This window comes from Coturnix japonica, chromosome 17 (genome assembly GCF_001577835.2).
Source record: "Coturnix japonica isolate 7356 chromosome 17, Coturnix japonica 2.1, whole genome shotgun sequence".
In the NCBI taxonomy this organism is placed as follows: Eukaryota; Metazoa; Chordata; class Aves; order Galliformes; family Phasianidae; genus Coturnix; species Coturnix japonica.
In genome coordinates, this window is record NC_029532.1 from 1,307,960 (window position 1) to 1,334,478 (window position 26,519).

At 47.0% G+C, this 26,519-nt stretch overlaps 1 protein-coding gene across 1 annotated transcript in view; it reads left to right on the plus strand.

Moving 5' to 3' along the window:
- CACNA1B (calcium voltage-gated channel subunit alpha1 B) overlaps positions 1–26,519 on the plus strand; it is a 196,258-nt gene that overhangs the window by 46,504 nt on the left and 123,235 nt on the right. The window contains exon 4 of the mRNA XM_015878810.2: positions 25,190–25,281. Within this exon, the coding sequence (XP_015734296.1) occupies positions 25,190–25,281 (92 nt within the window). The remainder of the gene's footprint in view (positions 1–25,189; positions 25,282–26,519) is intronic.

Genomic DNA, 26,519 nt, shown 5'->3' on the forward strand with positions numbered 1-26,519 from the left:
AATTGGAGAAAAGTCTGGATTCATCCCAGTTAGTGTCAAGTCCTTGAATCAGGTGCCTGCAACAGGAGATCAGGCACTATAGAGAAAAGCAGCTTGATGGGGCTCTTCCATGCAGCATCCCTGGGCACTTGGTGTGCTTTTGGGCTCTCTGCCCCTCTGCCTTTTGTGCTGACCCTCTGTGGCCCTGCGGTGCTTTCTTCCAGTCTTTGAACTGGGTAAAGAAACTGGGTGTGCTGTTCAGATGGAGGCTGTGAAGAGAAATTAATTAATACTTGAAAACCGCCTTGGCTCATTCAGGTGGTCTTTGTGATTTGTTGTAACAGAGCCATTGGGTCTGCAGCTGTATGTAGGGATCATTTCTGTATTACAGACTGGTAGGACTGGGGCTACTCTTCTCCAGCCTCGTTTCCTAAATCTGAGGAAACCGCAGTGTAAATCTCAGTGGCAACATGCCATGGAGCACGTGAGACGAGTGCATATTTACGTTTTTTATGCAGAGCACATACACCAGTTTTTACAGCCTGAAGTAAAACTTTAATAGTTGTTTGATGGTAAATTTCCATGTCAGCTGCTCTGGAATTTGGTTTCAGGGCTGAGCCAGGAGAAGCATATTGTAGCTGGGGGATTCCTGGTTATGTGAGAGCCACAAATGTGACCTGGGAAGGCAGAAATCCAAGAGGAGAATGCAAAGTTTAAATGATAACAGTTGCCTCATTCCAAGATTCAAATGAAACACCAAATGTTCAAGTTCAAGCTGGGGTGGCAGCTTTTTTCCCCCCCCCTCGAAGGATCTGGCCACCCCCAGACTGGGTCTGGTGTAGTTTTGTTCTTGAACATATTGAAGGCAGAATTCATCATCTTGGTAACTTTTTCCATATGGCCGTTATTCCTGCTGGAAATAGTTCTGCATTTGGCTTCCTGTTCCCTGGTCCTTCTTTCCCATGTTTGATTTCTTTTATTTACTTATTTGCTTGCTTGAGCATAATTGTGGGTCTTTTGAAATTCATAGCTTGAAAATGAGCCCTTGCTGGATGCTGGATGAAAGATGCATGGAGCAGTTAGGTATGTGCAGTGCTGCTGCCATAGCGTGCATGTCTCCAACCCACTTGTTCACTCAGACGTACTCGTTCCTCCACATGATTACAGGTACTGGGCTCACTCATCCCAGCTTGCATCCACGCACTCATTCACATCCTTTGCCAACTCCTCAGCTCCACCTCAGTGTTAAAAAACAGGGAAATCTAATCCCCGTAACTTTTGTGCCTCTCTGTATGGTCTTTATATTAGGGTGCCTTCATGGGAGTTGGATTAGATGACATTTAAAGTTCCCTTTCAACTCAAAGGATTCTATGATTCTGTATGGATACATGTTGTCACTGCTCTTCAACTGAAATGGGAAGAGGTTAGAGGGATTCTGTGCTTCTCCAAGAGCATAATCAAATATCAGCAAGCATTGGGCTTCTTCATTAGAGTAGTGCTGGACTTGGCCAGGGGATCTTGATTCCAAGTCCTGACTTGCATTGAGTCCTGACTTTGCATTGAATCCTGACAGAATTCTAACGTGTGTGACTTAAGCCACAAAAGGGGCATCTGCTGATATAGTGCTTTCACATCCATTTCATCACCTTGATATTCTCCTTCTTGTGCTGAAGTAGGTTTGGTCTTTGCTGCAACAGCCTTGAGGTGCTCTGTTATTGGCAACAAAACTGAGTGAGTGCCAAGGACCGACTCTCCAAGCAAACCACTCAAGGCTCTGCTCCATGTGCATCATTGTAAAATGACATTTAGCAGGGTAATTGGTTGCCTGTGAAAGTTAGGAGCTGATGATAACTCTATGAAGGAACAGAATATAGGCTGCCTTCCATGCTCTGCTCTGCCCAACACCTGCATTTCAAACTACGTTAATATCAAAGGAAAGTGGATGAGTGTTTGCTAAGCAGACTCTCAGAACATCCACCCAAAAGCTTTAATGCTTGTTTGATTTGTGCTGCTGTGCTCATCAACATCCACTTCTCCAGTGGTGCCAGGCAGCGGCAGCACCACGTTGGTGCCAAACACTGACTTCATTGGGACGACTGGCATATTGCAAGTCAAGCTTTCAATGTCCAGATGGCAGCAAATTACCCATTAGGTGAATAATTAGGTTTTCTGGAAGGGAACAGGACCTGTGGCTGACCTGTGTTCCCAAGAGACATTGCTTAGTAACTTTAGATCTTGGTCCTGCAGCTGATGGCCTTGGGAACACAGTCCACCTGGCTCTCCTGGATGCTGGTTAAGTGCACTATTCCTTCTGCATGTGCAACCCGTTGCAGAAAAGGCACAAAACACGTTTATTTCTCTGTTGGACAAAGTTAGATGGAGCATGGAGACCAAGGAAGGCCATGCTTATGGAGGTGAAGCTTGCCTGAGCTCCTGGTTGATAGAGCACTGAAGTTGGGTTCATAGGGGTAGCAGGAACACTCATGGACATCAGTCTCACTGCTGATGATGCTGAGCTCATTAGCACCATCTAGCAAATAATAGTGCTTACGGTCCCTGAGAGCAGGCTGGAAATTACTTAAAGTCCCTGAAATGAGTAGAGAGGATCTATGAGCTGTCTTGGCCAGAAGCTGGTTTGTATGGTAAAACCCAGACAGGGGAGCTTGTGTGAAACAGCCTAATTACTTGCACAGCCTTGCTGGCCTCAAGACTGTCCCCCCAGGTGTGTGCTGCCAGCAGACACTAGGACAGAGCTGCATTGCCAATATCCTATAGACAAGTGTATTTGCCATTATCCTTCATATTCAGCATTGTTCTATTAATTTCTCCCATTAAAATCTACTGCCCTTGCTTGGGGAGGAGAGGAAAGGACAGACACTGGCACAGCTGCTTTGCTGCATCCCACCTGCCAATGGAGGGTCACTCCAGCTGCTATGTCTTCTTTTCTCCTCTCCACCCTGAAGACAGCAGTAGATTTTGCACTCTATGGGATGGTAAATGATGCCTGGCTGTCACTTGGTGTCATCGCCACATGAGAACTTCTGCCATATTCGTTGTGTTACTGTGAGTCTGACACAAACAGATGCAACAAGACATCAAATATTAAAGCTTGACCTTAACTTGGCACATAGACACCTTTGCAGACTTGTGTCAGCATTTCCTTTTGAGGTTTTATTTGGTACCTTACAGCTTCCCCTGACTCTGTCAGTGCTCTCATTAATGGATTTTGTTTTAGGGCTCACTCAGCGTTCACCCAGTTTTTGTCAGACAGACAAAGGTAATATTTTAGGCACTTGCTGAGATCCCACATTCCTCCCAGAAGTGTCAGTCTCAGCCATCTGCACTCCTTCCCACACTCAAACCTGCTGCTTGTGCTTTTGTTTCCTCTTCATCTCCCACCTCAAGGCCAGAGAAAAAAGTAGCAGGGCTCCAGCTGGACTCCTCCAAGCTCTGAGCATGCACGTTGTGTCCTTCTGAAAACCATGGTATGCACCAGCCTGTCTTTGGGCATGCACTGTGGATGCAAAGCAGCTTTGCAGACCTCAGACCCCTGCTCCCCACAGGGAACATTCCCAATACCAGCTGGATGACTGCTACGACTGTTTCTTGGCCTTCAGCAAGGGGTAGAAGGTGGAGCGTCTTGCTGTGTCTTGTAGCCATTGAATGGCTTGTGCACTAACGAAGAGCGAGTATTAATTGCTGGATCCCTGCAGCCTGGGTCTGTCCCTCAGTGCCTTGTGTTTGATCTCTCCCTCCTTCACTGTAGCCTCTCCTTTTGCCCTGTATCAGACCAGTGATCAGCAAGAGGTCTCCTGCTGAGCTCTGATGTTTCTTTCTCCGTGTCCCTGTAGTGAGCAGCAGCACAGCGCATTTCCCCCTTTAATTAGGCTAACGATGTGTAGGAGGCAGCAGGGCTGTTTGTTCAGCTGCAGGGGCCGGAAGCACAGCCCATGGTATTAGCAGGGGATGTTTTGACGTTGTGGGATGTGATGTTGTACCAGAGGGGGCACACGGCTGTGACAGCATCCATTGGCAGCAGCCTGGCTGCCACTGATGGGACCGTTCTGCTCCCACCAAAGCTGAATGGTTCACCTGCAGGGCTGTGCTCGTGTAGTGATGTGTTTTAGGCCATTTCTCCAGGCAGGTTTTCTGGTTCTTATTTCTCACTTGGCCCCAGCTCAGCCTTCTGCCAGTTTCTCCCATTGGTGCTCTGCTCTTATGGCTGTGGCAAAATGGTTCGAGTCATCACTGTGGTAGCCCTGGCAGTTTGCATTTGCTGCCTTGCTGACAGTCGTAGCTCTCCCTCTGTGACCTCACGTTTCCTTTCACAAATGCATCTTTTTAGGAGTTTCCAAATGGGTTTTTTGGAGGAGGAGGCCTTTGCAATGAAAGCACTTTCTGCTTGCAGCTCAGCCCATCCGGCTCTTGCTGAGCTCTGTGCTCCTGCTGAAGGCAGCAATGACTCAGAGCCAACCTCCTGCTTCCCCCAGGTGCCAACTGACAACGGGCTGATGCAAAAAATGATGTGTGTGTGTGTGCATGTACATGCATCTACGTATTTATAGCATCTGAGAAACTGAGAGATGTGACTCTTGGACCTAACAACAATTTTAGAGGCTTGTTCCTCTCTTTACTCTCTTGGTCATTGGCTTGTGGCCATGCCATGGTGGGCTGGGAGCAGAGATTGGGTTTGGATGGCTGGGGAGCACAGGGTTGTGTTTATTGTCCTGGCAGCAGGAGAATATTGTCCCCAGTGCCAACTGCCAGCCAAAGGGAGACAGGTTTAGTCAGAAGGGTGGTGACTGCTGTCCTTTCCCTTGGGCACAGATGTAGGATGCTTTGTGGTCTGCCTGGCAACATACCCTGGCTGTCCTTCAGTTATTGCTTTTAGTTTGCAGCATGGTGTTCCATGTCCTCCGGACAAAAACACCGGGGATTAGGAGGTGTATGTACTTATTTCATGCTCCTTTCTCTCCGGCTTACTGACTTTAACACCTTGGAATCCTACTGAAAGCTGTTTTTCACCCTGAGATTTGGAATCGATTGTGCTTCCTTCACTTCTGGTGGTTTTTCCTCACTGGCTCATAAGTTTCACCAATAAATCCATGAGCATCAGCTCTCACATGGTCTGAAAAAGAGGCTGAAAAAAATCTCTTTGTAAGGAATCAGATTATTTTTGATTCCGATTTCCCAATCCTGAAATTGTCCTTTTTTTTTGGTTGAATAAATAGAAGTGACAAGGTTGGCTTTCTGTTAGCGCTGCTCTGTCATCCCAAGGTGGATCTGCAGAAGTTACCAAAGAAATCCTCCAGAGATGAAGATGAATCATTTACCAGTTCAGGCAGACATTGGTAGCAACCTGTGTGCTGTGCTTAGGGAGTGCGTGCAACAGCACTTTGCTGCCTTTGGTCTCCTCCATAATAGAGCTCGTGGCTTCCTTTCATGCCTCTCCTCATATGAAAATGCAGTTGCAACCCACTCAGGAGACAACTGATCCAAGCAAACAGTTATTTGTATTTAGGCTAGGTTGGCTGTATGTTATTATTTCCTCTAAGAACAAACTGAATTTGATGAGGTTGGTCTTTGTGCGTGGCGGACTGTAAACTGATCGGGGACAACAAATGTCATTTGGGTCAAGCTTGGATAAAGTGACCTCTGAATAGCTGGGAAAGCTAAAGGAAAATTCAGGATGTTGTGGTAGAGCTCACATTCTGCTGAGTCTTTGCTGAAGGCTGCAGTGGACCTTGGAGGGTTGATGCTGTCTCTGCCACTGGGCAGGATCATCAGCACAAGTCACTGAGATGGGTTTAAGGTCAAGGGCCAGAGGGAGAAGAACTAAAGTTCAAACTAACCATGGGATGCCCTGGATGTTTGCTGGAGGGTTTTGTGGATGGTGATGAGTATGAAAGGATGGGCTGTGCCTTGGGAGAAGCAGAGAGAGGAGCCGCAGATGGGGTGGTCACCTGCAGCTCAGGCACTTATTTTAATGCAGTTGTTTATCTGCTTTCTCTTTTTCAGCACAACTTCTGAGCTCTTTTCAGGCAGGGTGATTTATCTCCCCTTATTTCATCCATATTTCAGGGCGGAAAAATGAGTAACAAGAATGAGGGATTGTAACATGCATTTGGGAACAGTAGAGGGAGCTTGGAGATGGGTGCAGGATCCAAGCTAGGGGGATGCTGGTTTTTGCCTGGTGTGAGGGCTCCAGCTGGGGCTGTTGGGCTCTGCTTTGCCTGGATGGCTTTGTTACATGACCCTGGGCAAGGCAATTAATGTCTCCCCAGGCTATCTGCTGGCCTGGGAGAGAGGAGCTGATGCTGGTCTCCTGGTAGACATGTGAAGGCCATAGATGCGGTGGCTATTGGTGGAACTAGATCTGAGTGCTCAGGTTGTCATCTGGGGAAATCATGGGCATCATCCTCACCTTCCCCTGCTCTATTTAGGTCGCATCAACAGCAGGTTATCCAGTGTGTTTTTTAATGCTGCAAGTGAGAACAGACCTTCAACCAGAGTGTTCTGTGTGTGTCAGGGAGGGGAGATGGTGCCCCAGAGGAATGGCTTGATGTCACCTGAGGGCTGATGGAAAGCTTTCTTTTCCAAGAGATCCCTTATATAGTCCCCACTCCTGCATTTTGGGAGCCAGTTTGTTGTTTGTCTCATTGCTAACCACCACTGGTAGTTCACAGCCTCATGAGTTTGAGCTTTGTTTTTGGTTGTGTGCATTTTCCCTTTGGGATGAAAGCTAAAAATGACCACAAATCCCAATCAACCTGCAAAACTGCTGGGAAAAATAGAGCAGAGGGCTGCACAGCTCATGTGTGACAGTTGCGTGCAGCCAGCACTGAGAGATCTGAATGACCAAGCCCACAAAAGCTGGCCGGGTTTATTGTATGTGTAACATGGGTGCTGTCTGCTTCCCCGGATCTATGCTAAGTCAGATCCTGCTCACGCTGCCACTTGCATTAGCGAAGAATTCACAGTCAGCATTGGCTGAACAATGCCAGCAGAGCTCTGTGGGTTTTGCACAGTGCTGCTTACATTGCCTGGATTAAGAACTGTTCGTGATGCTCAGCTCATGGATCCCTGGGGGACCTTCCAACAGCCCCTGCATGGCTCCAGGGGATCACTGCCACAGAGCGTGGCTGTCTGGTGTAAAGCTGTTGAGAGTAGTAGAGCTGTTCTGCAAGCAGGGTGAGCTGCTGAGGCTGTGTGCACAGCATGCTGCTTTAAGTGCTGATGGGGATGGGCTGGGGTAAGAAATTACCGCCCTCCATTGCAAGTTCCCATTCCTGTTTAGGGGGTAACATTGAGGAAAAACTGTAGGAAAATGCACTGTGTCTGCAGGGCAAAAGGAGGGAGGTGAAATGAGGTCACCCGGAGCATGCACCCAGCTCACTGCAGCAAGGCAGGGGAGGTTGCCTTCACCCTGTGCTGTGCTTTGAGTGACACTGAGCTGCATCCCCAGGGTGAGACAAGAGCATCCCAGCAGGACAGGGCTTCACACAACAGCAGAGTTCACAGGAGGTGGATGATGCTTCTGCAGCTCCTCTGCTCTGCAGACCCAGTAGACTGCTGGTCACCTTTCAAATACTACAGCATTATCATTGCTCTGGAAGAAGTCAGTGCAGCTCCACTACCACTGTCCAGCCCTGAGCCTGTTATACATAGGGGCATGGTGTGACCTCACTGTACATCCTCTCCAGCCTGGAGTGGGGTGAATGAACAGGGTTATCTGAAAGCCGGCTGGGTTTCCCTCCCTGCCTTAATTCCATATGAAGTACAGGCGTATAATGAGATCAGGCTGGCGTTCTGAGTGCAGCTGGGGCTGATTTCGCATGCTGGAGGCACCAGAATTCAAAATAAATGCTTTTAATGTCTGCGAAATGGGAATGAAAGGAATGCCTTCAGAGTACCAGAGGGAACAAGGCAAAGGCAATGGTGAATGAAATAAATGGTGTGATGACAGGAATGAAGGGGGAAATGAAAGAGCACGGAACAGGTGTGAGAAATACCATCCCTGGCTTGGATCCATGAAGGATTTGCTTCCTGGCTTGCTTTGAAATCAGGAGTTGGAAGCATAAATGCTGCTGTGACTCTGGACCTCGGGTGTTTTGCTTAAGTTTAGCTGCTGTGAGCACTGCAGTTCTTTGCTCTACTTCAGTAGACATCTGGAAGACCTGGAGTTGATGCTCCACATCCCTATCTTTGCCAGCACCCAACCATAAGGGCAGGTATCCCCACAGCATCCTCAGATGGCTCAGTTGGGTTTTCCCAGTGCCTTTCCAGCTTCTGTTTGAAAAGCCAAAATGTCAAACTACGGGCAAAGCAACAAATAGTTTGTTTTGGTGAGAGATCAAAATATTTTTGCTTTGCTTTTGGAGTTTATTTTTGGGCGAGAGTCTTAATGAAATGAAATACGGTTTCAAAACGAGAACAAACATGTTCAACCTAATGATAAGACAGATTGCGGCTGTTTTCCTCAATGAAAATGGTATGAGGTTGACCCATTCTAGCGGGATATTTTGATATGATCAAGTTGGCATTTTCTGTCAGAAAACTGTTCTCCCAGAAAATCTGCAGCCAGCTCTAATCAATATTTTCCTTTCTCGCTGCCCGGGCACCCTATAGGAAATGGATATCTTGGTGCACTTCATTGCAATGTTTTTTCTTCTCCTGGTGACATAATTGAGCTAAATGGCACCTGGCAACAGAGGCGGTTTTTTAACCCCTTCCCTGCCTCTGAGCTGCCTCTTTGGCAGCCTGCTGAGCTCAGCAGAATGTGCCTCTCTGGCATGAGGCAGGACATGAAGTTGGACCCTGTCTGCTCCCTATCTGGGCTGAAATCCATCAGTGAACCCCTCCTGGTTCTCTATGCACAACCCCAGAGCCTCTACATTGCTTTGTGGGCAGGGGGTTTGCAGGACTGGCTGCATCCCAGAGCTGACAGAACCTGGCAGGGTGGGAAAGGTTTGTGCCAAAGGCTTCTCTGCAGTGAAAAGCTGCAGCCTTTTGTTATGGAGCAGAGGATTCAGGTGCGAGCTGAGTGTGGCTCTCTGCATTTGGAAGCAGTTGTAGAAATCAGTGGGAATGTTTGTGCTTCCTGAATTCCTTTTCTCTCTTTGATCCTTGACTCCAGAGAGGGTTTTCCATGCTGTTCTGGCAGCATGAGCACCCTGGCTTGGTTACAGGCATCTGGAGCCCAGCAATGCTGGAAACCAAGATGAGAAATCCTGGGAGAAATCATCACACGCTGCAAGGGGTTGTGCTGCAGGGCACGTAGACAGGCTGTACCCCTCTATAGCAGATTTAATCCCTTTACATCAGGATGTGGGAGCAAGGCTGGAAGGATCAGTGAGAAATGAGCCCCAGAGCACCAGTGGTACCATGGGGCTGATGAGGAGCATCTCTGTGGGGTGATGATGGGAAGGGGGTGAGGTTGGACCAGCTCGAATTGAACACTTTCTGTTGTTCCTCCCATATAAAGGCTGAGCCTGGTGACTCCCAGGCTAAATAGGCAGATTTTCAGGGCTGGAGCTGAGCAGTGGGGGCTGTTGAGGCTGCACAGGTGTTTCATGAGATGTAGTTTCATGTTAGACCAAGTGATACAGCTACAAGAAACATGCATTATTATTTATTCTTTTTTAAGCAATCATCTAATGACAAATGAATTCCTGAAAGCTTTTCTCTTTTCCCAGAGGGCCTAATAGGAAACACTGCCTCTCTTGCTAGCCCTGCTGTTCCCACCTGTCATCTGTCAGGAACTCAACAACAGTTACATAACATGAAGAATACTTGAATTTGCCACTGTAATTGGGGTCTTGCCCCTGCTTCAGGCTCTGGAGGGAGCTATTAAAGCCCCTGGGAGCTGTACATGCTCTGGATGGAGAGAACTGAGCTGCCTAAGGGCAGCAAAGTCTTTAGCAAGAGCTGAAATAGTGGCTCACGGTGTGAGCTGGTTGTGTGGCAGCATCACTTTCAGCTTGCACTAGCAGAGCTCCCAACAGACAGGAGCGTCTGGGCTGTGCCTTTCCTCCCATGTCAGTCCAGCAGCATCACTCTCACTCTTCATGGTCTCCCCAACTGTCAGCTAATGAGGAAACATGCATCAGTGCTGCACAGCTCTCTCAGCCTGTTCTTGCAGGGAGGTGTTTCGTGTTGCTTTTCATTTCCTTTTGAAACAGAACCCCAGTGCAACTCTTTTGGCACCAGTTTTCAGCTGGGCAGCTGCTGGAGCAATCCATTTGTGTGCTCAAATGTGCTGGGGCACAATGAACCTCCTATCTGTCTCAAGGATTGCTATTGATGAGAAGAACACTGGAGCAGAACGACCTTTCCTGGGTATGGGATCAGCTGGGGGATGAGGGGCAGCAATTGTTTTGGGTGCCCAGAGTGGGCAGCTGAAGGGTTTGTGTCTCCAAGCGGCAAGATAAGAACATTTTGAGCAGTTTTAGGGCTGTTGACCTGATCTGACATTGTGTTTAGTTTAGTGATGTAAACAGGAGGATGGGTGTCCTCCTGTAGGGGGTGAAACTATAACTGCTCTCTTTGACAGCCTCCCTGAGAGTTTAGGAGTGTTTATATGAAGTGGAACAGCTCCAAGTGAAGAGGCACAGCTTGCCCAAGAGCTCCTCACTGCATCATGCTCAGAGCTTTTGGATTCAGGAGAGAAAACTTCAGAGCTAAGCTTTACTTGATTTTTAGGATGGGAATCCCAAACTCGTTAGGGATGAGCTACCTAATCACCTTGTGTTTGGAGTCCCCTCTGGTGGAGCAGATTTTCTCCTTGTGCATTGGCTTTGTGAGCAGCCACTGTGCCAGGGACTGGGAAAGGTCTATGGTTGATTCCTTGCACACCAGCCCTGCTGCTGCCTTCTTAACACTTATATTTCCATGTGTGCTGGATGCTGTCTGTGGGAAGGAAACCTGTCCAAAGGTTTGGAGATCTGTTTCAGCTTCCACTTTTTCCTTGGACGAAAGTAGATGATGGATTTCTCATGTAGCTAATATTGAGACTGAAACCTACTGAGCTGGCTCGCGTGTTTAAATTTTTATTAGGGTAATTACTGTAGAATAATTGAGATTCTTGCTCTGGTTTGACCTGCATCAATTAATTTGTTTCCCCGCCTCCATATAAGAGGATACAGCTCTCCACCATCTGAGGTATATGGCTTAAAAATACATTTTCAACTCCTTCTGATGCGCCGCTGTGATTTAGAAAGAAAGGGGGGCCCTCTTTCTTCATGGATGGCCTTAATTGAAATCCGCTTACTGCATGAATACTGCAGATCTCCAAAGGCTCTCACAATTACTGGCAGCTGCTCTGATTTTATATACCCTTTTTTCCCCTGTTCCTTTGGCACAAGGTAGAAAACTGTGTGTTAAGGCATTAGCTGTCTCTGGGGGTAAGAAGAGCTGGGTGTGGGGTTTGGCCTTGGCAGTGATGCCTGTGGGCTTCGGGCAACTTAATGCTCTGCTGGCTGAATGGTCAGCAGAAATATATTGGTGTCGTTCTCATAAGCTCTGGTGAGGAATTGCTTCGTCTGAGACTTGCTTTTGGGCAATGCTGACTTGTGGCTGCCTCCCAAATGCAGCTGGTGTTTCCAGTGCAGGATGTAACCTAACAGTATTTCCATCCCTGTGTGCAGGGTGCATCCCATCAGTGCAGAGAGCACTGAGATCTCCCCATAGCTCCTTGTCTCCACACTGACCCATCCCATCTCCTTCAGCCGTTCCCCATCACACTTGTGTTCCAGACCCATCATAGCAACTGTGGGGAGGCTTCAATGATTTCTTTTAGGCAGGAGGAGAAGAGAAGGACAAGACAAAGCTCTAATTATAAAGCTGTTCTTGCCAGATATTTCATGCTCCTAATTGCTGACACAGGCTACTCTGGGATGTTTTCCTCCCCCCTTTCCTGCCTGAATAAATAAGTAAAGGCGGGTTAAAGGATGCTCATGTTTCAGAGCAAGCTGTGTGACAGATGAGAGGGATGTTTCTGCAAGTGCTTTGGCCTGATCTTTTCATTGCTGTGCTGAAAACCACAGGGTGAGGATGGTAGGGATTTATTGACTGGCCAGGGTGGCAAGAAACAGCTTGAAAGCTGAAGGTGCAATTTGACTTAATCTTTCCAGCAAAGGGAAGAGATGAAAGCCTACAGATGAGTCAATTATCTGGGCTGCAGAGCCCGGTGACCTGCAGGCTGAGATGTAGAGGAGGGTTTGCTGACCTTGCACCCTGCAGTGAGGTTGGATGGTGTTGCAGAAGATGGTCCGTCATTGAGGTGGGACCAGGGAGGGAAGCATCCCTCAGGGCTGCTGAGGGGCTCGGAGGAGAGCCTGGCCCAGGAGAGATAGTGTATGAAGTGCATGCCTCTTGTTTGCCCTTTCAGAATTGCTCGTTGTGCAGTTGTGGCTGAAGTAACCAGCACTGGCTGTGCTGTAGGGAGGTGCTGACTCTGTCTTGGCTTTTCTGCCATGGAGGTCACCTCATACACTTGTTTTTTACTTGATTAAGTCACACCAGCTCCATAGCCCTGAGCCTTTCCCATGCCTGGCTCTGGTGTCAGAGCAGAGCAGTGTCTGTGGGGAGGCTGGAGCTGGCAGTGGTTTGGAGGGGTCTGCACTGCCCAAATGAGTTCTGCTGTTCCTACACTACTGTTGGTGCACCCCTGGAGATGATGAGTGGGACAGATCTCTAGATAAATGAAGGATTCTCTAAGCACACAAGGTCTTTAAATTGCTGCGTTAGAAGAACTTGTCATTGGATTGCACAACTGATTTTATCTGCCTTTACTTCTCCTCTGCTGCATCCAGATCCATCCAGCTGCACTCAGCAGTTATGTAGGGAGAGCTGTTTACAAGCTGGAAGTCTGAAGGCAATAAAACATTGTCTCCAGCCAAATCTCCACTCCCAATTGTCCCATCTCTGTGTGTAGCTGATGGGAAGGCCACTTTCAAGTCAGTTTCAAGAGCTGGCTGCCTGTGCTGCTTCTTCTGTTGCACTGGGAGGTGTTGAGTGGTTTTTAAAGCAGAGACCAAAGTTTTGGGATAGTTTAGGTCCATATTACAAATGGAGCCCTGGCAGCGTGGAGCAGTAGTCCAGATATGCTGAACTTTTGTCCTTGCCAAACCAATGCGCGTTTGGCCACTGACTGAAAGCTTTTCCAAGTGATGAGGGCAGCATTCGTCATTTAAGGGGGGGAAAAATATACCCTCTTCTGCAGTGGCATGTGACAGCTGAAGCTGATGTGTTGGGTGGGACCCAGTCCTGTTGGGAGTGTTGCAAAAAGCTGTAACCTTGTAATTTGGATTGCTAGAAGAAAAGCTGGTGGCTGTTCCATAGGGGAGGCACCATTTGGTCAGTTACGCATTGGTAAAAGATAGTAATTTTTCAAAATGTTCCACATAAGATTATAATTGGTACAATTAAGCATCTTAAATGGTAATTTTATTCTACTCAGCAATGGTACAAAACACAAAGAAACTTCTGTGAAACAATGGATGCAATGCGTGACAGCCAACATCTTCATGTTGTGATCTGTACAACACGTGCTTGTTTAGAATTATATTTAGCTCATTCAGTCCCAGATAACTTCTTATCTGCTGGAGAAGAGCCCTCATGTTACTTCCATACTTTGAAACATGAGTGAGGACAGAGGCAGCTGCGGCCCAAATTGCTGTAGACAGTTTGGATGAAGCAGAGCTGCATGTGGATGAAGGCTTGGGGTACCCATAGCGCCATTAGATGTGGCACTTAGGAACATGGTTTAGTGGGCAGTATTGCTGGTGGGTGGATAGTTGGACTGGGTGACCTTAGAGGACTTTTCCAACCTTAATGATTCTATGATAATCTTGCATTCTTTGTGCCTCAGTTTCCCTTGTCACTTATAACCTGCCTGATCCATCCAACAGCACAGCAAAGTTTGGTGAGGATGGGAGAGCAGCCACTCTCCTCAATTACAAAGTCAACCTGTACGGGATGAAAATGTCTTTTTAAAACACATCTCTAACCTCTGTGACAGTTCGTAAACCATACAAAAGAGTGAGATCTATGGGGCAAGTGCTTTGAAACAAAGAAATCTGTTTGCTCCTGGGTGCTGAGAGAGCAGCAACAGCAGCCAGGAGCTCTGATGGGCTCTGGTTCAGGGCTCTCCCTCCCCTTTCTCTCCTCCACAGCCTTCATCCACTGCTTCTCATGCACTAAACAGTCAATTAGCTTTTACATTTCCCGGCGGTTTCGTGGCGGCTGGCCCTGTCGCTACAGACATTAGCTGGAAACTTCGTTATAGAAAGAAAGCACAGAGTTGGGTGGGAGAGGAGATAATTACCTTTCTAATATAATTATGGTTGGGCTGGTGAGCCTTTTATCTCAATCCGTGTACTTCTAGTGGTAGCACAATAACAGGCAAGGATTAAAATTTACTAGGTTATAGCTTGCCTGTGGCAGGCAGAGCTGCTTTCTCCTTGCAGTGGAGAGGAATTTATTAGAGGGGATTTCATGTTTGGCATTTGGGGAATGGGGTGATTTTTAGAAGAGGAGGAGGAACCCTTTGGGCTGTTGAAGCATCTCCAAGGAAGGTGCAACATTCTGCAGGAGGGATTGTGTTTGGAGGTAGTCCCATCTGTGGTTGAAGTGAATTGGGCTCTGAATCTGCAGCACAGAGGCCTGCTCTGATTGATCCAAAGCAATTTCCCTACTGAGGCTCTTGTGCCATGCTGACATAGCTTGCTATGGGGACACTTAACAAGGACTGGTGTCAGCCTCCTGCTTTCCATATTCTCTACTGGCAGCTTCTATAGAATGGATTAACCCAATAGAAAAGGTATTTTTTCAGTCCTCTGTGTTGCTGTTCTACTCGCCTCCATCCCTGATGTGTATAATAGGGAAAAGCAGTTCTGAACAGCTGATGAGATGGCAAAGTGCTGAAAAAGTCAGAGTGGTACCGCTCACTGTTACCTATCACCAAACATAAGAAGCATTAAAATTCTGCTGTCTCATTCGTGTAACGAGGGGGAAAGTTGGAACAAGAGAGCAAAATGTAAGGAGAAAGACAACTTCCCTCCTGCAGCTGGGCCAGGGAAGGGGATACAGTGGGAGCTGAACTCTTAGTACAATCAAACCAGGCTGTTTCAGGTTCTACAGGAGGTACAGAAGTAGGGATTAGAGTTGTATGTCTTTATCTATGCACTCAGATCATAGTGAAAAAGCTGTTTGCTGGCAGTGAGCAGAGCTCTGGGCTGTTTCTGATGCAGTGGGAAGGGGTTACCTGTGTGCCCTGGGGAGATGCATGCTGATTGTGTCTACATCTCCATGGCTGATTCTGGGAGGTTTCAGGCTGAAATGCTCCTTTAGTTTTTTGCAGCAGTGTGGGACCTGGGATAAAATGCCAGATTCTCTCTACCCCAGCCTGTAAATTGAGTCATCTGCAAAACCCAGATGCAAACTTTATCACTCCAGCTCCACCTGCGCTCTTGGCAAACCCAAGCAAATTGATGTTGCTTGGCATTCTCCATCCCCTCTCTTTGCTCCCTTGCTTTTTTCCTCCTCCCACAGCCTCACTTAGCCTCTTATGTTGGAGATCTGTGTCCTGCATGGTCTTGCCTTCTAGAAGGAGGATGTGTCCTGATATGCTTGTTCCTTCTGAAGCAAGCTTTTCCTTGTCACAAAGCCGCATTCGCACCCAATGTCTGCTTCCATCCCAGATGCTCAAAATCTCACCGCATCCCAATGGGAAGGCAGTACGAGCTGCTTCAGGTGAAGGCTGCCTTTCTCCAGCCTTGCAGGATGGCTGCTGAGAAATTCAGGCTTTTCCCCAGTGAGAAATATCAGAGGAAAATTCCTGGTTCCCAAAGTTTTCTTTCAAAATGCAGAGCTTCCCCTGGGAGAGTTCAGCCTGATTTTAAGTGGCAGCGCCTACTTTCAGCCAGCTTTACAATATCATTGCAGTTAGAAACAACCAAATAAAAATACAATCTGAAGTCGTATTTGAAGGCAAAATGAAATCAAAATGGTTTGTTATTTCCCTCTGGACAACTGAAATTGATGTTTCTCTAACAACATAGTTTTTTTTTTTTATTATTATTATTTTTGGGGTGGAAAAAAAAGGGTATTTTTCTGCTCAGAAACCCTCTTTTCTGAGTGTTTTTTTGAAGGACCAACAACTCCTCTTGATTTGCTTGAGTTATTGTCTCTAAGATGCCACCTATTTGCACTTTGCTGTGGCTGCTCTTATTGTAGGAGTTACACTGCAGAGTCCCCCGGGTGGCAGCATGGATTTAGTAAGGGGTGACAAGTCCCACATCCCCCCCAGTGACACCTCGTAGTGACAGTCCACACCTGGAGCTGCCACATGCGCATCTGGAGCTGCCTCTTCTCGTAGTTTCCAGGGCTACTGGAGCCAGGAATCACTCAGACACCAACCAGGAGGGAATGGGATGACTAAGCAAATGTCAGAAATGCTTACACTGGAAACCACGCTGCTCCTCCTGCACCTTCCCCAGTTGGAGCTTAACGCTGTCTAGACGACAGTCTGCTGGGAGAACAATGGGCAGAGATAAGGGCTGGGACCCAGTCAAATGTGCAGCGTTCCTCTTCCTAAAAATGCACACGAGGTGTATTATAAAGAGAAAATAGAAGCATGAGATGAAGCAGGGACTCGGCTCTCCTTGCTCACTTGGTGATTAAACTCGGGTCAGGTGTTAAAGCCACTCTTGCTACTCCTTAGTAAACCTGATCCAGGCATCTGGGATGGCAGAAATTGCCAGCTCTGCTTTTGGTTTCCTTTTTGCTACTTACACCTCTTCTCTATTGGCTGCTGAGGTGATTTATCTCCTAACTAGACACTTAACTCTGGTGCTGAGAAGCTAGGAGGGATTTCTGGACCATTTCACAGCAATGGGCTGTATCAACAAAAAGCATTTGATGCTGTTGGCCTGCATCCCAAAGTCTTCTGTGCTATATTCTTATTGCACTGCCTTGTCAGAAAGCTGCTGTGGGTTGCAGGATGCTTCTTTGCCTCTTCTGCAGCTGAGAAATCCCCCCTAGATCTCTCTCTCCTGCCCCATAATTCAGATCTGCCTTTGTGTCACTTGCTGCAGCAAATCAGTGGTGCTGATGAGCACCCAGTCCTGCTTGTATTTCATAAGCTGCAGGCAAACTTGCCTGCGTGGTCAGTGCAATGAAATGAAACCCCAAATCTGCAAAGCTTTGTGCCAGCACAGTTTCATCTGGAAAACTGCAGCTTCCATCTCTGCTTGCTTGTAGCTACCCAATGGGCCCGATGGGACTGCCCTGGAAATTTGGAAAGCACAAATGTTTGCTGCTGCACAGGGACCTGCTATGTCAAGTTTCAGCCCAGAGCATATATTTTTTAATGGTGGGATTATACAGTCCAGAGACATTGAGCTCAGGATGGAAATACTACCAGGCTTTTATCTGCAGCAGTTCCAGCCTTCTTAACAGCCCAGTGGAGAGAGAAAACCTCCGTTATCTAAACTGCCAATTAATTTAAGCACATTCCCCTCTCCTGATATAAAGATGTCGCTTCTCTGCATCGGTGACATTGCTCTGGCCCCTGAGGTTGGTTGGATCAGCTTGGTGTGACCTGGCAATGCCGATCTGCATTGCTGACCCTTGGTGTGGTTATGTTGGGCTCAGGCAGTGGATTACCATGTTGTGATGGGTGAAAAAGGGAGGGAGAGTGGGGAGAGAGCGGGCAACTGCAGTGTGGGGTGGAAGAGGCGCAAAGAAGGGGTTTGTAGGGATTGTGGTTGTAGGCATGGTGCGTGTTGGCATTGGTGGGGGTTCCTGTGGTTGTTGCATGCAGAGGATGGCAGGAGCTATGCCAGTGTATACCTGGTGTACCCAGGTGATTAGATTTCATTGGCAGCAAGTGGTCTTCACCCCAGTTCTTTCTATCCAACGAGCTTTGGTGTTCTACACTCTTGAGTACCTTGAATCCCTACAGCTCTTCCACCTACAGCTTGATCCAGCAATTGCTCTTGCTAGGGAATCCCTATTTCTGTGGTATTACCTGTGAAGAGTGGTATGATATCTCACGTTTAGCAGTGGAACAAAGTTAAAAAAGACCCAACTAAACTTTACAACTGACACAGCTTGAGTTGGGATGATAACACGAGTAATTCCTTGGTAAATTTGGGTAATGGAGCCGTGCATGCAATAGTGCAGGCAGCTGGGGGCAGCCAGAAAAGACTTCCTAATCAGGCACCAAGGTTTCTGGGAAAGTCTGCTCTGTGTTGGTCCTTCCCAGCAGGGCTCAGGTATAGGCAGAGCGCTATATAGTCAGCACTGAAATATATTGTGTCATGGTTGTACCACTCTGGGCAGAACCTGTCCAGGCTGCTCTGCTGTCCCAGTACTCATCTGGGACTGTCCTGACCTTCACCAGATTCAAATCTTGAGCTTTATCTATGCAAGATAGGGAAAAGAGGGATTTTATCTGTCACACTTGTGAATTACAGTTCCCCAAGCGCCAAACAGATGAGCTGATATAGTGAAATGATCCTAAAAAACAGAAGGGGGGAAGTTACAATTTCTGTTTGCAGTATGGAAGGAATAAATTCTGACTTTCTCGTGTCCACAGCCCAGCTTGCAACAGGTTTAAAGCACGGTGCAGATGGCTATGCAATTATTGCCAACATCTCGTTATATTAGATAAGGCCCCGGGTTTATTTAGGAGAAGCAGATGGAGGGAATACACAATATTTTAGATGTCTTGGCAAACTGTGTTTTCCTTAGAACAACATCACATATTTGCTGTGATAGTTCAGGCCAAAACAGGAAATAATAATAATTAAGGATAAGAATTCTATGAAAGAGGGAAAGCAGTATCTTTTGGGAGTGGCAATCAGGTGTGCACTAAGGAAGGGATATTACATTACAGGTCTTCTGTTATCAGTTGCCTTACTTTAATCTTCCTCTTCAAGACCCCTACGATAGTGGAGATTTCACTTGAAAGCAAATATTTTTCATGTCTTGTAGATTAAAGCTTGGAAACATGACCCAGCTGCCTACAAAAGCTGGGGAGTCAATGCAAATTGCTCGAATATAATTAGTATTCTTTAAAGGGTCTAGTAATTATTGATCTAGTTTTGTGGATTTGGGGCCTGGCTACTTATTTCTGGACTGTGAATGCTGATTGGGCTTCAGCTCTGAGCAAGATTTGGATGTGAAATGCGTGAGGAGCATTTGTGATACAGTCTGGCTGAATTCAGCTCCAGCATCGATTCAGACTAAGATGTCCAGGAAGGCACGAGTGAGGAGGGAGCTGGCACACTCTTTGGGGTGTGATGTGATGGTGTAACATGAGCAGCAGCCTGGGGCATTCGACGTGTATCTAGGGAATAATGACACAACCGTGAGCTCTGCAACCACTCTTAAGTTCAATGTTGGCTCCTATTCACTCTTTAAGTAATTAGCTAAAAGAACAAGTGAACTAAATGCTCAGCATCTCATCTGCTTGCCATGGACTGATGGTCCATGGAATGATGTTGCTCTCTGTTTCTCTTCTGCTTGCACCAGGAGAGAAGGCTGAGCTCTGTTCTGAACCTTTCACTGTTGGCAGCTTTTCTGTATGTTTTCTTTTTTTCCTTTTTCCTTCCCCCAACACCAGTGTAATTGGACAGTGATGATATTTGCTGCTCAGCTCCTGAACAGCTATCGCTGGGGACTGGCCAAATGCGGAGGGTGTTGTGGCTCTGCTTCCAAACAATGCAGGTTTTGTCACCGCTCCCAAGGCAGCCTGGCAAGGAGGCTGGGTGGGCCCTGTGATGATGGAGGGCTGAGATGCTCTTGTAGTGACTCAGACCTCTTCCCTCCTGCAGTGTCCTTGCTGCCCTGCTAGCCCACCTGGCAGAAATAACACATCCCCCATCCTCCTACCAGCTGTCCTCTGCCCTTTGCCCAGTAGAGAGCACAGCCACACTCCTCCTGACTTACTGAAATCCAGCATCAAGTTGGAGAGACATTTTTCATGCACACAGGGTTGGATGTTTTGTGTTTCTTTTTTTTTAATCCTTTCAGGCAAATGGCAGCTTTAAATCAAGTCAAAAATATTTGTAGGCTTGACATGAATTGCTTTTGCTAAAAAGGAAAACACATTAGAAGTCAGAATAGTTCATTTTAGAATTTGACAAGTGGAACAAATGATCCCAAATGGTGTTTCGCTGCTTTCTTCTTCTCTGACACAAAGTAAAAACACTTTGAATGTTTTGTTGAATCTGACGTTTCCCTCCCTCTCCTGTTTAAAACCTTGACCTGGTGGCTGGCAGACCTGCCTACAGCAGGAGGTTGGAATTAGGTGGTCCTTAAGGTCCCCTCCAACGCAACCATCCCATGATTCTATGATCGTGAGCTGCTAAGATAACCCCCTCTGCTTTCCTGCCCATACCCAAAAGACTGTTGGATGCCAGGAAAGTGCTGTGGGCTCCCAGTTCCTGCTCTCATCCTCTGGTGCCAGGAACAAAATTCTCGGATGCCCATTTCCAAGGACAGAAAGCAGTCATCTCTCCTTTGTAATGTTAATTTAGCAAGACTCAAGGTATGACCTACTTTCCAGACACAATGAAGTGCAGGATGGCTTTAACTCCTCTGTGCTCAGATTTCCCAGTGTATGCTCAGTAAAATGATTTGGACACATGCGTTTTCCTGCCAGCTGCCATGGCTTACAGCAAATGAGCCTCCTTTTATACTACGTGCCATGGTGTGTTGATGTCTTTCCTGCTTAGAAGCAACAAGGGCTTATTTGAGTAATTGCATCCTTGTAACCAGAATATCTCCCTTCATCCTGGGCAGACGCCAGACCATCAGCCCTGTGCTCTGCAGAACCTCATTCTTTTTGTTTGAGCGCTGCACACGCTGCTTGGCTGCAGACTGTCTCACTATAGCAGAGGAGTGTGTGCCTACAGATGCTCCTCTCCCTTTTATCTCCCTGGAGCCTGGTTCAGGAATTACAGTCGGGAAAATAGGTTGCAGGTGGTTTGGGGAGGGGAGTGGTATTTCTGCTCTCGTTTTGCTGTGTCTCTTCCTAAGACTCTGGAGCATGTCTGCTGTGCAAAGAGGTTGCACTGATTTCCAGGCTGCATTCTGTATGTGGAAGGCTGGTGGGTAAATTTAGTGACGCCTACAAAGGAAAGAGCTGTGATGTTGTATACGCTGTTGTAGGTGTGCTATGAAGGGAAGGAGTAAGCTTAGACATGCAGGTATTTGGATGCTGAGGTTGGTGTTGGCCATCCTATGAGATCTGGCAAGCAGGGTCCTTCCATATGGAAAAGCCTGGGGACAGCTGGTGGGGACGTCACCATGCGAAGTGCTGGAGCCAACAGTGGGACCTGTTCATGCCATGAATTAATCAGTGCAATTAGCATGCCACATCTACTTATCAGCTCCGACCTGGTGTTGACTGTGTGTCATTGGTAGTCAAGATAAAGCGTACACACCGTGAAATGAAATGGAGTGAAGGAGGGCATCTTTCCAGCAGCTCTCAGCCCTGCCCACATGCAGCTTTGTGCTGCAGCTGGGAGAAGCGTGGCTGGCAGTGGGACCCACAATCTCATTTTGGCTCATGCTGCAGCTCAGGCTGTGAGCTCTAAAGGAAGGCTGGGGAAGAGGTTCTGCTTAAGTGTTCAGTTCAGTGATGGAGATGTTTGATCTCACACTGGACTTGTTGGTGTATATGTGTGTCAGCGCTCCTTTAGTTTAGAGCCTAGAACTTAGAAAGCCAGGAGTCCTTTGGCCTGATTCTGACCCCAAATAAGGCTGATTCCTTTCCAAGTTGCTACTACGGCATCTGAAATAATCAGTCCAGGAATGTGATAATAGTGGGCTGGTGCCTGAGTCAGAGCGGAGCCATTTGCTGTGCGGGATGGACATCGGAGCCATTCTTGTTTCCAAAGACCATTCATTCAAAGGCTCAGCAGGTTCATGGCAAGGCTGGCGGTTATCCCCCATGGTTGATTCCATGGGTGTAATTTGGTGGTTGCCATTTCTCTTCACAAGGCGGTTTCTGTGCTGCTGGCAAACTGGATCTTTTCCCTTTCTTCTTTTTCCCTCCAGGAAAGCTGTCTCATCACTATTTAATCTCCTTCCTAATCCCACTGAAGAGTTTGACTCAGTTCTTATGAATGAGCTTTTTTGTCCTGATAAGATGTCTGAAGAAAATTGCTCTTTCCACTTACTTTCTAGGACTGGGGTTTATAGTAAACAAAAAGATTCCATTAAAAAATACCTATATTTATGCCAGTGATTTCTTCTCCAGCAGAACCAGTGTTTTCCAGCAGAGACACCTGCTTGGAAGTGTTAATAATTCTGTTCTTTATCTTGCTGCTGTTTGCTGTAGCTTCGTGTTATCTGCTTGCAAGCAGACACACTGAAGCTGCTGGACTCGTAGCCAGCCCCAGTTCTTTGGTGAGCATCTCTTGTGTGATTTATGGACAGTGATAAAAGGGGATAGCAGTGATATTGGGCAGCTCTGAAATGTGCAGCATCGCGTGGTAATGTGTCTGATGGAACCAGTGCATAGAAATACTGAGCTCCCAGGTACTTCCAGATCCGGACTGCTAATTATTTATGTTAGCATAATGTTCAGGAAGGACACTTCCCCTCTGTTCCTTGCATCCTTCTGTACCCGGAGGAACGAGCTCTCTTTATAATTGATTCCAGGCTTTCTTAGAACAAAAGATATTGGGCATTTATCACAAATTTGGCCCTGGTGTCTGGGAGCAGATGTCAGAGCTTGTTAGTGTGGAGGTGGTGGTGAGCAGTGCTGTATGTAGCCGAGTTAGCATCTAAGTGAGGAGCAGCACACAGCCAGCCCTGGGCACTGCTGAGCTAGCAGGATGCGTGCCCAGATCCCTAGAGCTGCAGCAGCATATGAGGAAGAAAGGTCTGATGGCCAGCCTGTACAAAGGCAAATGGCACTGAGGGATTGTTGCACTCAAACAGAGAAATGCAGATGCTGCAGTGTGCCCACCTGGACTTTCTTACCACCTGCCTCATTTACCTGCAAGTCTAAAATGGGGACTTTTAGACCCAAAGCTGTTGTCTGTTTTACCACTTCATCCATTTCTTTCACTGGAAGTGTCATTGTTTAGCTTGCTGCTGTGTATTTCTCTCTCTAGGCAAAATCTGTCTGGGGTTTTATGGTTTTTCAGAGTGGTTGATTCATGAACAAACTTGGCAGCTACAGCTCAGCCATGTAGGCATGGGCAGATCACAAGATTAGACTAAGATTTGACATGATCCATGGACCAGCTCTCCAGCTACAGGAGATGGTGGGGGGTAGTGTGCCCTATATTATTTAGCTAGAGAATAACAGCATGAGTAGGAATTAATGAATAAATTGGGGTTTTGACTAGGTAGATTTGCCACAGTTTGCTTTTTTAATACCAAGACTACTGAAGAAGACAGAACTGGAATGAAGACCTTCAGCCATTGATTCCCTGGGACTGTTTCATGGTGTCCCACACTCACTCCTGTTTTGTCCTTGATGAGCTCAGAAACAAATTAATGAACATACAGAGTATCCCCCCCACCCCCACTCAGCCTGTGGCACAAACCTGCCTGATGACAGCACAGATCCATCTTAGCTCGCTGGAGACTAATTGTGCTTTTAGCAGCAACACCTGAGGTGGATGTTCAAGATTATCTTTCAGCGTGAAGTGTGCACGGTTCCCTGGCTGCTGAGGTTTATGAGTGAGCAATTATGTTGTGAGGATGGAAGGAAGAGAAAAGAGGAGCAAAATCATTGGCACGAGCACGGAAAGTAATATTAAAGTCTCTGAATATAATAGCCCCTGGTTTAAATCATCTCCTGTTGCTTCTGCTCAGATTGCACCCATAGAGCTGATGTAACATGAATTTTCAGGTCGTGGAAATGTAGGAACAGGTGTCCTATAGAATAGATGCTCTGCTCCTCAGGTTCTGGCTTGCTGCTGCCTCTGTTGCCATCCAGCATCTCAGCATGCTTTTTCCTGATCTCCAGCACCTCCTGCTGATTGAGTCTGGCCCTTTCCGCACAGTGATGCTGAGCCTGCTCTTCCCTGGCCCACACTTGGCAGCAGCACTAAGTCAGTCAGTAAGTCAAGGACAGGGCTTTTATTCTGGAAGCTCTGAACACAGCCTCATCCTCCATGGCCACGTCTTCCATGGCCCACTTTGCCAGACATCCTGCATAATACATACTACATAGAAAAACTGCATGTCTCCTTCTGTATAACTCTGATTTTCTTTGCATTTTTTATGGCAGCTGGCCACTTGGCTGAGAGCTCAGCTACACGTTATCAGGCATTGAGCAAAATGGCTCCTTGGCAGGTGAAGGCTGATCTTGGGTGCATGTTGTGGGTGCTCTACACCTCTCAGAGTGTTTCTGTGTGTTGCTGCAAGGGAAATGGACAATGGGAAACGATTTCAGACTAAAAGAGATTGAACTTGGGTGTAAGGAAGTTTTTTTACAGTGAGGGTACTGAAGCACTGGCACAGTTTGCACAGTGAGATGGTAGATGCCCCATCCCTGAGTAATATTGGTGATAGATGGATGGTTGGATCGGATGATCTTAAATGATTCTTAATGATTCCATGATTCTGTTATTCTGATATCTCTTCCTTTACTGCGCCCTGAAACACCATTGCCATTTTGTTTTCTGACACTACTCCATCTGTAAGGATCATTTTGTTTGAGGATCTGTATTTCTTCTTAGAGCCACATGAGTGTATCAGAGGAAATGCTCCGTACTCTCTGGATGTTCTCCTCAAATATGATTCTCCGAGCAAAAATTCATTTTGCAGAGATAAACTGTATAACCAGAAACTTCTTTAAATATTATGGAACACCAGGCATGGGTACCTGAGGGATCTCTGAATTTATTGCAGAAGGTTCTGGCTGGTAATTTCTAGCACAGCTGAGGGGGTTCTCTCCCTCTTACTGTCTTAAAATGCCACATGTTCTTTAAGTACAGGGTGCTGTTCTGCAAGGGCCAGAGCCAGACTCACTCTAAATGCAAACAGCCTCATAAACAAGTAGGTGTTGTGGATTTTCCTATGTCTGAGTAAAGCTCAGCAGCTCAGGAGGAGCGCACAAATTGTTGGCTTTCAGCAGATCCAATTAATGACAGGTATAAAAAACTGAAGCAGCCTGAAAAATGCCATTTTACCATTTAATCCCATTTTCCCCTCTCATTCTCTTCATGAACTCTAGGATTCTAGCAACTGCTGGGACCGACTTTGACCTGCGGACCCTGCGAGCTGTTCGTGTGCTGCGGCCGCTGAAGCTGGTGTCAGGAATCCCAAGTGAGTGCCATGAACCTGTCACCTTCATTAGCCATATTGGTTCTGTCCTTTTTGGTGTCTCTAACGTGCTTTTATGAACAATATGTTGTTCCCCTTCAAGGCTTTGGGTTTTTGCTGTCCCAGTTTTGGTACAGCCATCTGATGTAGCAATGTGCTCCTGAATTCTGATGGTGCATGGCAGGGTGTTGTGGTGGAGTCTCTGACCCTGGAGGTGTTCAGGAAGCATTTAGATGTTGTGCTGAAGGATGTGGTTTAATGGGAAATATTGGTGAGAGGTGAACGGTTGGACTGGATGCTCTTGGAGGTCTTTTCCAGTCTTGGAGATGCTGTGATTCTATGATTCTTTGTCCTTGTTCACCAGATGCTCTGCACAGTTGGCTGTCAGGAGTGTATTTCATTTCTGGATGTGGAACAGAGAGGTCTTCTCTATCAAGAGCCAGTGAAAGGAAACCCCTTAGCTCAGGGGATGCATTAACTCCTTGCCTTCTGGCCAGCTGCTGCCTTGGGATCAAAATGTCAGTGCTGTAGATATGAACAAAGTTTTATGCTATGCACTAACAGCAAATTTTCCCCAAATCAGCATCCTTTCACAGGCAGGGCTTCAGTCTGAATGCCCACATAGACCAGGTCGTTGGTTAGCTCTGGGGAAGCCACTACTTACTAATGTATATCTAAAAAGGAGATGCTCTGTGCTTGCCTTGTCCACATCCAAGGATGCTGGAGAAACAAGGCTTGGGGAAAAGCTGATTTTGTAATTTTATTATCTGATATATTTTTTATTCAGGTAGCTCAGGATGTGCCTTGTGCACCTGAAATATTGTCTGCTTTCTCCATGTACTGCAGTCACTTCAATAAAAGATATTGCTTCTGCTGATGACTGCTATGGGGAAAAGGGCCTCAAGTCACGGAATTCTGACTTAAATTACTTGCAGCCAACATGAGTATCAGCTCACTGAGTGTTGAGGGGGAGAAAGAAGGGCTGAATTGATGATATAAGTGTTTACAGAAACACCAGGCCCTGGCTGTGATCCCTTGGGGTGTTGTTGTCTGGGTAAGATGCTCTTTCCCATCTGGTGGCAAGCCCTGGACCTGCACAATCATAACCATAGAATCACTTGAGTTGGAAGGGAGCTTTGTAAGTCATCTGGTCCAACCCCTGGTGATGAACAGGGACAGTTAAGTGCTACGGCTCCATTAGGTGCTCAGAGCTCTGTCCAGCCTGACCTTGGAAGTCTGGA